This window comes from Chaetodon trifascialis, chromosome 14, assembly GCF_039877785.1.
Source record: "Chaetodon trifascialis isolate fChaTrf1 chromosome 14, fChaTrf1.hap1, whole genome shotgun sequence".
In the NCBI taxonomy this organism is placed as follows: Eukaryota; Metazoa; Chordata; class Actinopteri; order Chaetodontiformes; family Chaetodontidae; genus Chaetodon; species Chaetodon trifascialis.
Window position 1 is genome coordinate 3,411,425 of NC_092069.1, and position 12,652 is coordinate 3,424,076.

At 39.7% G+C, this 12,652-nt stretch overlaps 2 protein-coding genes across 4 annotated transcripts in view; one reads left to right on the top strand and one right to left on the bottom strand.

The window, feature by feature from the left end:
- atp10d (ATPase phospholipid transporting 10D) overlaps positions 1 to 8,490 on the bottom strand; it is a 58,794-nt gene extending 50,304 nt beyond the window's left edge. The window contains exon 1 of one of the 3 annotated variants that reach the window (XM_070978863.1): positions 8,433 to 8,490. The gene's annotated coding sequence lies outside the window, so the exon portion shown is untranslated. Of the gene's footprint in view, positions 1 to 7,930; positions 8,072 to 8,329; positions 8,409 to 8,432 lie in introns of those variants that run through there. The other 2 variants (XM_070978862.1, XM_070978861.1) reach the window with 2 other exon arrangements.
- Positions 8,083 to 12,449, top strand: commd8 (COMM domain containing 8). The gene is made up of 5 exons (XM_070978879.1): positions 8,083 to 8,637; positions 9,632 to 9,787; positions 10,141 to 10,293; positions 11,325 to 11,480; positions 12,167 to 12,449. Exons 1-5 carry the CDS (start codon positions 8,593 to 8,595, stop codon positions 12,185 to 12,187), a joined length of 531 nt encoding a protein of 176 aa, XP_070834980.1. The 5' UTR covers positions 8,083 to 8,592; the 3' UTR covers positions 12,188 to 12,449.
- The last annotated feature ends 203 nt before the right edge of the window (positions 12,450 to 12,652 follow it).

Consider the following 12,652-nt stretch of genomic DNA (forward strand, 5'->3'; position numbering starts at 1 on the left):
AGAGAACACCACAAAACCATTTGTCTCTATTTGTTCTTATCCACGCTGTCTGCTCGGTTCAAGCATCAGTGTGGTGTTATTCTATATGTTTCTAATTGTCAACAAATCCCATGAAAAGACCCAAACCACAAATGTGTCAGCCTGTCGTCGATAATTCTGATTCCACATCTGTTAGTGGTTTAATATTTTTAAAAGGCCAACATATAAAAAGTGTACATTTTGGGGACTATTTTCAGCGGTGGATTATTGTCATTATCTGCCAAACCCTATTAATTCCCTATATTGAAGCCACTGCATGATTATCCTTTATCTTTTAAGTAACAGAGTGAATGGCACAATAGCTTCTAGAAAGAGAACCTCAATTCAAAGTCCTCACAAAACTGAATGGGTGTTTATTCATAAACGTCTTCTTTTTTTTTCATTGGTTATACACAATAGGTAAGCATAGACAGACAAAACAAGTGAACACATGTACTCTGACACAATAGATGCATCAGACACTTCACATTACATCCCCAAGACAACATAATACTAAGGCTAATGACAACAAACTGTAGGAGTAGTTGAAGAGGTATTAGATACTGTGGATAAATGTGAAAAAAAAGCAACTAAATATGTAATGTTAGTACAAGTCTGTATTCATCTGTGTGTGTGTGTGTGTGTGTGTGTGTGTGTGTGTGTGTGTGTGTGTGTGTGTGTGTGTGTGTGTGTGTGTGTGTGAAGTTAAACAAATAATTATTACAACTATGAAGCAATAGGTTAAGAGATAAAAATGATAGAAGTGGTGAAAGCAGAACACCACAAAGATATATCTATAAAATAGTGCTGTCAATGGATTAAAATATTTAATCGCAATTAATCTCATGAATGTCATAGTTAACTTGCGATTAATTGCAAATTAATCACACATTTTTATCTATTCTAAATGTCCCATTAATTATCATTTTAATACTCTTAACAACATGGAAAAGTGGATAGGCTTTCTTTGTACAAATGTTTTTTATTGAAAGCAATGTGTAGTGTTATATTTCACACTAACATTCTCACTTTGAGCAGTCATTCACATTTGAAGCAAAATTTCACAATTTAACACTGTCAATAAGCAGATGACAAAAAAAAAATATTTGCTTACAAAAAAGACCCTTCAAAACCCTTTCTAAGGGATCAAAACAGGGTGATCCAAAATAAAGTTACAAAGATCACATCACTTTGAACATACAAGCAGTCAGACTATGATGCTCTTCTTTTATTCACCAGAGGCTTATCATCCCAGCCTCTTACTTCTCTCCAGAAAGAATGAACATTACTTGGCTATGGCTGCAGTAAGCTTGTTCTTAGGTGCAGTATCCATATGCCTCTGTCGAAAGCCATCCATTGTCGCCTGGTTTTGACAAGGAGGCAGCGGAGAATTCGCATTCGCCGTGTGTTTGGCCATCAAATGGTAGACTGGATGTGCTGCGGTGATAATTCAGTTCACACCAACAATACACACAGATAACTTTGGTCTTGTCAGTCGACCCATCTGGCAACTTTTTGAAACTAAACTTTCCATTCAAAATCTTGTTCGCATCAATTTCGGCGTTTCGCGCTTCACATCCACACAAACTGGTAGCCTACTCTTTTACAGCTAGCGAAAAGGAACCAAGTGGAATTAAGTGAAATAAAGGCCAACGTGACAGCATCAACAAACTGCACTGCACTGCAGCATGCAAAACTGTTCGCAATGTTGCACCAAAAGTGTGAAAGAAGCTGTGATGAAATACTTCCAGCGATTCATTACACCAGTGGTTCGAAGTCACATCTTTTTAACGACCAACTGACTGTCCATGTCAGTGTAACCATACCTTCTTTACAACATGAAATAACAACGGATTGCACATGCAATATGAAGCAGCTACTAGGGCTGGACGATAAAACGATAGCAATATGTCTCGCGACAGACACGTCATCAAGCAATATCAATAAAACATTCGATAATTTTTTTTTCTTCGTCGGAAGAAACCTGAAGCTGCGAAGCGAGGTTGGTTGCATGAACAAAGGCACTCGCTCTCAGGTAACCGAGCAACGTAGGGAGTAATCGCTAATCAGTGAGAGACACGCTAACACACCAATCATGTAACAGTATCAAGTTCGGTTGCGCCATCTCGTTGTCTCGTGTTTGATGCTCCGTGAGGAGTGAGATGAGAAATAGAAAGCGCTGCAGCGAGCGAAGAAATTGTCGATAAAACAGTGAAAGTCAACTCGCCAGTATGGAGTTTTTTGGATTTTATAAGTCAGACCGTAGTCAGACCAATGTGGTCTGTAACTTATGCAAGACCGTCGTCCCCACCAAGAACGGTAACACCACAAACTTATTTAACCACCTTAGCCGCGCTCACTCTTTGGAGCGCAGCCGTATTCACCAACGTCCGCCAACCGCAGCCCCACCGCACAAGCAGCTGACCACCATGCAGAGGTATCTGCTTCAGTGCCTGATGACAAATCATCTAAAAGGCACAAAAACATAACGGAGGCAGCGGCATATCATATAGCTAAAGACATGCTTCACTGAGCACTGTGGAGAAGCCAGGTTATAAACATCTCTTACACGTACTTTTTTTTTTTCAACACACTTGCAATAAAAATATAATTGAATAGTTCATGTATGTTTAGAGTAAGAAGAGTGACTAAAGTTGTTCATATGTCTAGGCTGGTTTTATAGTTCAGTCAGTGTTACTGTACTGTCTATCATGTTTGTTTGTTTGTATGTTACAGATGTCAAGTCTACCTCAGTTTCTGCTATGTTTACAAAACACTGCACATATCTGAAAACATTTTATTCAGCAGAAGGTGAATCAGCTCGTGAACTTCCTGCACTAAACCTGCAGAAAAAAGTTCTCAGGTTTCTCTCTGTTTACATTTTTACACTTACATGTATTATTTGAGTGTTTTCCATGGTTGTGTTGACATTTCCTTTCTGCCTCGATAGCTGAGGGGATTATAGTCAGAGGAAGGTTCAATTTAAAATAAAAATGTTTCAATTGAATGTATTTTTCTCCGGGTCCTTATAGGTCATAAAAAATATCAATAATTATCGATATCGACCAATATAAAACATTTATATCGCAATAGAGTTTTCAGCCATATCGCCCAGCCCTAGCAGCTACAGGTGAATGTTTGAGCACAAGATGCAGCAGGGCTCCTGTCTTCTGGCAGGAAGCTTTTGTGAACACACACATGCTGACATCTTTTTGTTCAGGCCATCAGGCAGACATGCAGGACATGTGAGTAACACACAGTCTGCAGCAGCTGAGCTGACAGAGAGACACCTGACCTAACAATGCTTCATTCTAATGAGCAGTCTAACATTACACAGAGATCAAAGCAGCTACACTGCATGTTGGTTAATTTGTGCATTTAGTCGCCTATTCATGACAACCAAACTTAAATTTACACAAGTGTCCAGAAGTCTCACAAAAATGTTTCATGATGCTCTTTGTTGTGTTTAAAGCACTATGATAGCAGTTGACAGTTGCAAGATGCATATCAGAAATTTATACAGTTAAAAAAAACAAAGCCAGACATTAACAGAAGCTACACAGAGAGAACCAAACAGAACACCTGTGTAATGTTTTAGAAGATTTCTTGGATATAGAACCTCTTCAACTCTTCCATTTCTAATGGGGTGTCCTTCACTGCAAAACTGCATGGACTGTATCTGTATTTTCTAGTCTGACAACCACTCAAAGCACCTTTACAACTAAGCCACGTGCTCATTACGAGCGTTATCCATTCAAACACACTCACACCACACTGATGGCACAGTATCAGGGGCAATTTTGGGGTTCAGTATCTTGCCCAAGGATACTTTGGCATGTGGATTGCCAAGGCCAGGGATTGGACAGCTGCTCTGCCTCCTGAGCCACAGCCACCCCAAACCTACAAAACATTCTGATTTGCCTCAATAGATTTTTTTTTTTTTGGCCACTTTGGGACTCTGGAACAAGCTTTAAACACAAAACTGACTTTAAGTTCATCCTAAGCTCCTATAGCTAATGGTTGCTTATTACACATCCTGCACACACACAATAATATTAGCATTCATTCAGAATGGTGTTTGTGTCCATCTGATGAATGCATGTTCTCATTTTAGTTCTGGTTTGGTGACAGTCTCAAACAACTTTACATTAACATTAGCTGTTCAATGCTCCACTACATTCACAAGCTCTGTCTGTGTCTGCCTGTTGTTTGGTGTTGGGGAGGTAGTAAAAAGTGAGCTTTTTCTCTGAAAATACTTGCCTGGTACTGGAAACCAAGTCGGTAACAATAAAAAGAATTAGCTAAAGAGGCTGAATAGCTGAGGGAATAGAGCTGAAGTGAAGTGCAGAGTTTGTGATAATTGTCTTTGGGCTAATCACTATGAGTGACACCTTTCACATTACACATAGTCATTTCATACATTGTTAATATGAAAAGAGTTCAGTGCAGTCTTAAATCTGGGTCAAGATACTGGAGGGTGCCTGAAAACATTGTGTAGAAGTGCAGAAGTATTTTTTCAAACCTCCTACACACCACTAGTCCACCCCCAAAGGTACATACACTCAACTAATTAAACCTCTTCTCAGGATAGTGAGGGCATGTACAAAATGTGTGTGAGTGACATCTTCCTCACTTTTCTGTTGGTTTTATTTTACCTGTTAGCCTGGGAAGGGAAGATTTAACAAGAAGATACAGGGGGATCCCCAGTAAATAGAGGGAAATTTAGGGAATCACAGTAATTTAAAAAAAAAAAAAAAAAAAAAAAAAAAACTTACAACAACTTTCAAATTCATGCAAAACCAAAAATGTAATCTAGTGTCTTGTGTGGTCTCCTCCTTCTCAACTTTAATCAGAAGCCCCCCTCCTTAAGCAACAACAGGAAGCACTCTGACAGAGCTCTGTGACATGCCTAACCTGCTCACCATCATTCTCAGCACATGGGTGAGAGAATGACTAACACTAACTAAAGCTAATGAACATAAGATAACACTTTATTAATCCCCCATGGCGGAAATTTGGGAATGTAGTGTCTTCTCTTATAATATCATGGTAAACACAGGAAAGAAGCCTGTAGCAGCATAAATATAGGAGTTGATGATGGCTTCTTGTGAACTATTTGAAAACCCATGATGGTGAATGTAATTCTCTGCATTCTTGTCCAAACAATATCACATTATGTTTGCACCTTCCTTCTGAAAATAGCTGGGATCAAATGTGCTCTACCTGGATGTTTGAATATTTAACCTTCAAGACCTAAAATCATGTATTAACACCAGGATGTAATTTCAAATATTTTTAAAACCTCAAAATGGCCCAGATTTTACTGACCAAATGCGTACACTCTAGGCCGGTATCTTGCCTAAGGCTACTTTGACATATAGACAGCCAAGGCAAGTGATCAAACCACCAACCTTCTGATAAGTGGATGACCACTCTACCTAATGAGCCACAGCCTGGCTCAACCCAGCCTGGAAGTCGGGTGGTTTGATGAAGGGTCCACAGAGGAGAGAAGCTGGAGTTGGAGAATAATCCACATCTGTAGAATGAGTGAATTTAGAATCACAGATGTTTTGGCTCGTTGCCAGCATATGGCAAACCAAGCTAATCATCAATCACTCTCAAGATGGACTGGGCCTCTTCCTCTAGCGAGTAATGTTGAATGCATGCACTTTTTGTATTCATTCATATTAGTGCGGGCCGAACGGGAAGCTTTGGTGGGTCAGATGTGGCCTGCTGGTTGACAATCACTGCTGTAGGGGAAGTGAACTTCATAAAGTCCCAGGCTTTCCTGTGCATGGCATCCTTCATTACAGTAAATCCTACACTTCCTAAAAATATCTACTTTTGAAGAAGTGAAACTAACATTTGAGCTTAAACAGAAGAACAAAGGGGTTGACTACACGCTGTCATAAAAAAGCCAGCACTTCTTATGTGCAGCTCTGCAAGTATTACCATTTTATTTAATCAACTGTTATTAGGCATAAGGTGGCAGGCTGTTGAAAGTGTTCACAGAAACTCTAGGAACATGAAGACCACTGAAATCAATCAGCTTACATGATCTCCACTTATTCTGAACCTTTGTTCTTCTCCACTGAAGTGTACCAATAATATGTTGATAGTTAAAACCTAAAAATAACTGGAATAATTACACTATTTTGAGTGATTTATGTTGTAATGACTTAATACATATTGTTGCTGGAGACCCCCAAAGGATCCATGAAGGTCAAAAGAATTCAAATTTGAGAGATACTGACTCAATGATATGATATGATATTTTGTTCATATGACTGGTCAGATCATGTAACTGTAATTAGCATCACACCTCTACTCTTCTGGTTTCAGGCTTTCCACCAGATGCTGAACTTGGCTGCAGGGATTTACTGCTATTCAGCCACAAAACATTAGCGAGATCCAAAACTGATATGAGGTGATAAAGCCTGGTTCACAATTGGTGCTCCAGTTCATCCTAAAGGTGCTGGATGAGGTTGAAGTCTATCATGCGTCTCCAAGGTGTCCAGCCTGACCACTTATGTTCAGATTTGCTGTTCCTGCCTATGTCACTTCTGCTAAAGGGCACAGTTATTACATGTAGCTAGATTTGGTTCCCCACTGCCAACAGTTAGCTAGGAAAACAAAAATCTTCCAAGAACTATACGTATACAGGCTTTTCCAATTGTTGAGATCAGCAGGTAAAAGTCTTCTGTGACTTGAGCACAGGACAAGACGAAAAAAGAACTTTTTCGCAGGCGGGCAGTCACCAACACAACCATCAATAAGGCATGTTCCTTTTAAGTCCTTGCCTGGGAGGCATCACAAAGAAATGGAGTCAAATGCAGCTTAGACCACCTGGGCAGGTTTGAGTGATTGGATCACAGTGGGTGTTGGTAGCTGCTTCCACTTTGCACTGAAACCATGAATGAAATGAACTAGCTTAGTAATAGCTCATCACTAATAGTATGATTTTCAGGCTAATTTATCTATACACAGTTGCCTGCTAATTAGGTCCACCTAATTAAAACTAATACAGTCTACAGCAACTCTGCCATACATCCTACCTTCATTATGGTTCGAACGTTAAGTTTTTTGTTGAAGCTGTTGAATATTTTACCCCCTCTGTTTATATCAGTAAGTGCAGACTAAATAATACAAACCCCTCTTAGTATAAAACAATGAAGTTGAGCAGGAGCACAAACTACAGCCTCCAAGGTGAGCACAGAGTTGAATCAACACCTCATGTTACTACATGAAGGTGGGATTTATTTCAGGACCGTTGTATTAGACTGCATTTGTTTCAGCAATATGTAAACCAAATGAACTAGCAACTGAGTTTCATACTTGCTTTCATATAGCCAAAAGTTGCATGTTTATGTTGGACTTTGCTGTGTCAACATTCTGGCAGTACATGTGAAACTTGCTCATCCTGTATGGTCTACTGACAGTGACCTCTTTTACAGACTATCTCTGTCCAGTTATGACTTTATGTTTAGCAATTATGGATTATACATATGGAGACTCAAAACCACAGCATTAAACTTACACCATAGAGTCTGCACTAGAGCCTGGTACACCACGCCTGTTGGTTCAACTTATCTAGTTAGGGTTTCTAACTGAAATTGTCTGACGAGCCTTTAACCCTCTTCCTGCTATATGTCAATAGTTGAAGCCAATACAACATATTAGAGGTGCGCTACATTACTGTCTTTCAGTCTGAAGCACCGACCAACAAAGAACAGAGCGCAATGTCTGTTCGGTTCTTCTCTGGCGTACAGCAGCCCTCAGAGGTGTCAGCTGATACAAAAGGTCGGCAGTACATTGTTGTCGCCGCATGTTGTTCATCAGTACTGTAATGAATGAACACATCTCCGCGCTGCATTTACAGTATCCACAATACACAGTGACAGACATCACTTACCCTGCTGTTTATTTCCGAAGTAGTAGTAACAACGGCTTGTAGTAACAACAGCCACCGAGTCCCTTCGGTCACATCACTGTTTCTACAGATCACCGTAAGGCGGCTATAGAACCTCCCAAACAACCACCCTGCAACACCCCCGGCAGCGCAGCGAGACCTTCCGTTTTCCCGCTGACGTCAAACCGAATTCCAACGACAAATTGGTGGATTTCAGACTATCATCATATCAACAATACTGCGTGCATAGTTCAAAATAAGGTAATCAAATATAGGCATTATTGGACCTTGTATTGCATTCGGCATCAAATTAATTAATTGTATAAATTTAGAAAATAACATTTCTGGCATTTACAATTGGTTCACTCTGCCAATTGCCACCTTGCCAACCATCAAGGTTACCTTAAATTCGTAGGTCCTTAAATGGAGTTCGGTGTTTCTCCATTTAATTCTCTAACCTAGACAACCACTGTCGTTTCACGGCAAAACACACAAACACACACACATATCGAATATGTATGGCACAGCATTTCCAGCTACTAACGTGTGCGCATTGTAAAATGTTAGTGGAGATACTGAAGCTCATTTTTACAAGTCATGTGAACGCAGCTCAGTCCACCATGTGACTCACATCAGCTGATCAGCAGGCGGAACCAAAAGAAAACATGGTGGATTTACTGAGGAGATTATCTGTCACAGATTGTCTGAAAGTAAGTACCGAGCGTTGCATTCACGTATAAGGATAGTAATTTAGTTTTCTGAATATCTAATGGAACCTGTTTATAGTTGTTACAGAGAGCTCCTCGATATGTTTATCGGCACATGGAACATACAGTCATTTAGAGGTAGATGCCACCTTTCGGAATCGGTTTTTCTTACTCACCAGGGTCTTGGTGACAATAACGGGTCAAATGTTTGCCCTATTAAAGACTAGCTCCGAACAAGCTACATACCTTAAAATATTACTAATATTACTAAATACTATTACTAAATACTATTAACATAATTAGAAATATTGGCACAGTGCAGATGGTGTATGTGAGCGTTCATCAGATCATTTATTCCAAAGTTTTTATAATATCTTTGGTGTCTAGAGTGTACCAGCAAAATAGTTCGTTTCTGATTAAAATCAATAAAAACATTTTTAAAAAGCAGTAATTGTTTAATTTACTGTAAATGCCATTGACATGCATTGAAATCTGGGAATAAGAATAGCATTAAACATGCTATGTGTGGACAAAAACAAAAACGGTTTACTTCCTCGATTTAAATGGTGAATTAATCATTTTAGTCTTTATATGACACACAATAAATGTACCTAAAAATCTGAACCGAACCTAATTCCATAACATTTCCCAATGACCTTGTCTTTCATGTACTGCCTCACACTTTCTTTGTGTCCTGCTTGTGTGTCTGTGTTGTCCTGTGGCGTTTATGGCCTCTTGCAGAATGAGTTATACTCAGATATATTCAGTTACACTTCATAGCCATGTTCTCATATGGGGAACAGATGCGGGTCTACTTCAAAGTCCAATAGCGAAAATTACTTTTAGTGTAAAATTTCTATAATAAAAATTATAAAAAATAAAACATAAATAAATAAAAAATCAACAAAATGCCCAGATTCAAAAAAGTTCAGATCTGGCAGATCTGGTCACAACACCACATGTCAAACACTGATCCTCAGTATTGTCTGGTGTGTAGCTGTGTCACAGGGTGGTGGATGGACTGTGTGGGCGAGAGCCTCCATGCAGGGGGGATTACAGCTCCACCTGGAGCCTGGAGGAGTGGCTGGAGCTGCTGAACTCCCTGACAGCCCTCTTCCGCCTGGTGGTGGGGAACAACAGCTCTGATGACGTGGTGAGACAGACCGTTTTCGATAAGTTTTAGATGCCATTTTGAACAGTTATGAAAAGAGAGCAGCCTTTTGATGATTATATTATGTGAGATTATGATACATTATCATTTAGATAATTGTATTGTGCTCAGATTTTTCTTTTATTATTAAACTAAGGTGTTAAATACTCTGTTTTTTTCACATCCATCTATATGATATCTTTTCATACAGCACACAGGCTGTGTGAAGGAAGTAGGTGTTTTGACTTTCAGCAGTAGTCATAAAGCTGGGAGCATGGTGCCTGTGGTGGTCAGGAGCAGTTAGAGGATCCTCTCATGGACCCTTCTCAGGTCTCCTCCTGCTTGTCGGTGTACAGGTGCTGGCTGGGCTGTCGGGTGTTGGCAACAGCCATGCAGAGGCTGTGCTGAGTGTGCTGAGAGCCAGACAAGAGGAGATCCGCCGTGCTCTGCTGGACAGAACCAACTCCATCTCCTCTGCTACTCTGCAGGACTTTGACTGGCAGCTTAAGGTGACTTAATGCGTCATTCTTCAGGGTTTAATTGGCTTTATTTCAGTGTTTCAACTACATTAGCATTATATGAAAAGAAGTGAAAGTACCTGTACACTTGTCTCCACTGCAAACACCCAGTTTTAAGCTTTTAGTGAAACGGTTCTCTATCAGAGTGTGAGACACAGCAGACACACAAATGGCAAAGCATTCTATGAAAAAAATGCTTATTATTATTGTTACGACTACCAAAATGTAAGACTTCACCCAGAGAAGCCTAACATACTGTAGAAGGGTAAACGTGAACTTAATGCCTAAATACAGCCACAAATTCAAAGCAAACACATATAATGATGACATATAAATGACATGATGCACATTCCAACCGCTTGAAAAATATTGAGTACCAAACTGTCATCGATGATAGGATCATCCAGAATCCATATTTTGTGAATGGCTTTAATAAAAACTCATCAGTAAGGCTCCCTGGTTGCAAAGAGTCCAACATATGAATCCAGAAAATTTCCCTCTGATAAAGTTTTTCTTTCATCAATATTGCCCCTCCTCAGAGGTTGATCATTTCAATAGATTCATGCTCCAAGAAGCAATCTGCCTGATGCACCATGGGATATCATTTTTGCAAAGTTGATCATTTGACTTAAGGACAGCACTAGATGTAAGGTTACCAAAAAGTCTGGTATTTTCAACCATAAAGTCACATCAATGCCACTGGCCATTTTAAAGAGTTAGTAAGTGAGGCACTTAATTTAACAATAATATTTGCAGGATGCATCTTGTCACTGATTGGTGAATTGGTGATTGGTGAAAACTCAGTTGGCTGAATTGTGAAATCCTTTTTGGTTGCCAACACCATTTTATGACAGCTACCCATGGAAGAAAAGGCATACTAACGTCCAAAGTTCACTGTCTCAGTAAACACAGGTATTGTGCAACACTGTTTCCACAGGCTGCTCCTGTGCTGCTGCTGCTGCTGCTCTGTCTGAATTTCACCTTTGTGTTTCCTGTTCCTGTCTCTCATTCTCTCGCTTCAGTTAGCTCTGTCCAGTGATAAGATCTCATCTCTCCACACTCCTCTGCTCGCTCTCAGTCTGGATTTGAGAGAGAACGGAGCCCTCCAGTCTGTTACCATGGAGATGAGCAGAGAGGAGTTAAACACACTCATCAGTTCATTAGAGGCTGCTAATAAGGTAGACCCACATTAAATATGTGTATGTGTGTGGCCATGTATTCTTTATGTTGTGGGGGCAGAAATCTGTTTACAGTCACATTGTGGTGATGCGCCCTCCTCATGGGGACAAAATGCAGGTGTTGGCAAACAGTTCCTTATTTTCCATCCAGCAGACACAGAGAAAAATTAAAGTTCATGATGAATGAAGACTGAATGGAAGTCCAATATTCTCTCACCTTTTAGCTCTGATATTGGTCTCTGCTAACGAAAAAGCATAAATTAGTTAGTCTATAATGAAGACATGAAAGCAGACAGAAACGGTGCCAGCCGGACTGAATCTCCGGACAGCCTTCAACTTCCTGGGAGATCTTGCCCAATGGCAGACAAAACTGCATCATGAAGGCGACGCTTAGACTGTAGGGAAACCACTAAAGCTGATGTTCTCTAATTGCTGATGTTATCGTTATACTATAGCCATTACATTGTGCAACATTTACGACCTAATGATAAAGCAAAATTACGTGTCTATTGCGTTATTTTGTTAAAAGTTAACTGAGTATGCTGGTACAGTTCTTCACAACACAGGTCACCTTTTGCAGCATATTCCCAAACTTTAAACCATCTGCAAGTAATTTGACTGTGACATCCTGTTCCACTGATTTCATGCTTTTAATAAATCCATACCCCTAACTCTGTGTCTTGCAGGTGGTGCTGCAGTTGAAATGATGGACAGATTGTGGTTGCTGATTTAAGTCCCCGACTGCAGGAAGTCCAGTGAGCAGATGTCATGTCATCAAAAAGTGAGAAGGCGTTTCTCTGCCTTGATTTTGTGTTAGAGACACAAAGACAGTTTTTTCAGCAACATTAATGATTTGATGACTTATTTTTATAATTCACTCGTGAGCATGAGCAGTTGAACACTCACTTTCTTTTTTTCATGCAGTGTTGTATCAAGAGCATCTTGAAATAAATGTTTCTTTGTTTCTTTGCTTTTTGATTCTATTGAACTGAATTTGAATTTCAACTAGTACCCACTCATTTAAAAAAAAACTGTGACATATGGTATTAAGTCTTTTATATTTTGGGCTACTTTTTGGTCAATTTGGTGAGTTTGTACCTCTGATAAGTTAGCTCAAATGCCATAGGGGTTAGGGTACAGTTAACTTCTGCTATTTCAAGATCAATTTCTTT